The sequence below is a fragment of the Nematolebias whitei genome, unplaced genomic scaffold, assembly GCF_014905685.2.
Source record: "Nematolebias whitei isolate Nwh7 unplaced genomic scaffold, NemWhi1 Nwh_scaf_6914, whole genome shotgun sequence".
In the NCBI taxonomy this organism is placed as follows: domain Eukaryota; kingdom Metazoa; phylum Chordata; class Actinopteri; order Cyprinodontiformes; family Rivulidae; genus Nematolebias; species Nematolebias whitei.
The window spans coordinates 1,896-3,307 of NW_023625459.1; the positions used below are offsets into that span (position 1 = coordinate 1,896).

Below are 1,412 nucleotides of genomic sequence, written 5' to 3' on the forward strand. Positions count from 1 at the left end.
AATGTGGTGTGGTAGTAACTGAGAGTCATTCACAACACATCTATAGCCCTACTTATAGTGTCAGATCTTTGCCTTAAACTTTTGGAGTAAACCTTGTGTCTGTTAGCAAAATATTTCATAAACCACAGGAAAGATTCTTATGAAACTTTCAGAAATCAATCATTGAATAAACATCTACAATTAATTAACTTTTGAAATCATTCCAATATAAGATGAGCACCACAGCTAAACCACAATAGCCATCACAAAAATAGCTACAACTCAGGATATTTTGCAGATATGAACTAAAATTCAAAGTGGTAGTAGCTGAAAGTCATTCACAATGTATACTTTAATGAAACAGTGTTTAACTGAAATATATATCAGTATAACACCAACCTTTTTGAAGCTCTGCTTGAAGTTGTCCGACAGAAAGCCGTAGAGCAGCGGGTTTGCACAGGAGTTGGCGTAAGACAGGATGACAGCGAAGAAGTAGATCCCAGCAGTGGCACTGGACTCTGGGATGATGACCACCAGGTTGACCATGTTGATGATGAAGAACGGCAGCCAGCAGAGCACAAACACCACCACAATCACCACCACCATCCGAGTCACCTTACGCTCTGAGCGCCGGCGTTTAGTGAAGCCCACCCGAGCCCCAGAGGACTTCACCTGCAACAGGACGGACGTTTTAACTCTGATGATCGAACAGATGGGAACAATGTGGAGACTTCAGGATTTTATTCTCAGACAAATACCTTAACAACGATGAGGAGGTAACAGAGGCAGATGATGAGCAGGGGTCCAAAGAAACCGACTGTGGCCGTATAAATGATGAAGGCTGTCGACCACACGTCCTTCGGCTCAGGCCAGATCATGTTGCAGGAGTTAAACGTGTCCTAAAGCACAATATTTTATATTTAGGGAATCAGAACAGAAACATTTAGATTGCATCACAATCGGCTAAACACTGTCTAATTTTTATTTTCTAAGTTAGAAGATGGGATACTACAGGTACTGTATATTGCTGAAGTTAGCGTTTTCATCAGATGGCATCATTTTAGCTGTTAGTTACTCATAGTTTTATGGTTCTGGGGGATTTAAAGACACAAATTCAACAGAGTCAAACTGCTCCCCTGCACTCTGCTCTTCTCACAAACCAACAGATTGTGTCAAACATCAAAGGTTGATCAAGTTTCCCATCATCTTCTAATGGAATTAATGTCATCGATGAAACAAGAGGAACTGGTTCTGAACCAGACAACAAATGATTAAAAACAGATTTTTACTTTTTGCTATTTTTCCAAGAAAAGTCCGAGGTCTGATGGACTCTCTCTCCTCCTCCTCAATATAATTTAAACATAGCAAGTGGATCTTGTTATTTTGTTAATCAAATGGTAGAAATCACAGACAATCATGAACTTAAGGACTTG

At 40.0% G+C, this 1,412-nt stretch overlaps 1 protein-coding gene across 1 annotated transcript; it reads right to left on the reverse strand.

The window, feature by feature from the left end:
- Window positions 1–378: 378 nt before the first annotated feature.
- On the reverse strand, window positions 379–878 carry LOC119429757 (somatostatin receptor type 5-like; the record flags this gene model as incomplete). Its single annotated transcript, XM_037697322.1, has 2 exons — window positions 379–651; window positions 738–878. Coding segments are annotated over 2 exons (414 nt in total), but the record flags the coding sequence as incomplete, so codon positions are not given.
- Between the last annotated feature and the right edge of the window lie 534 nt (window positions 879–1,412).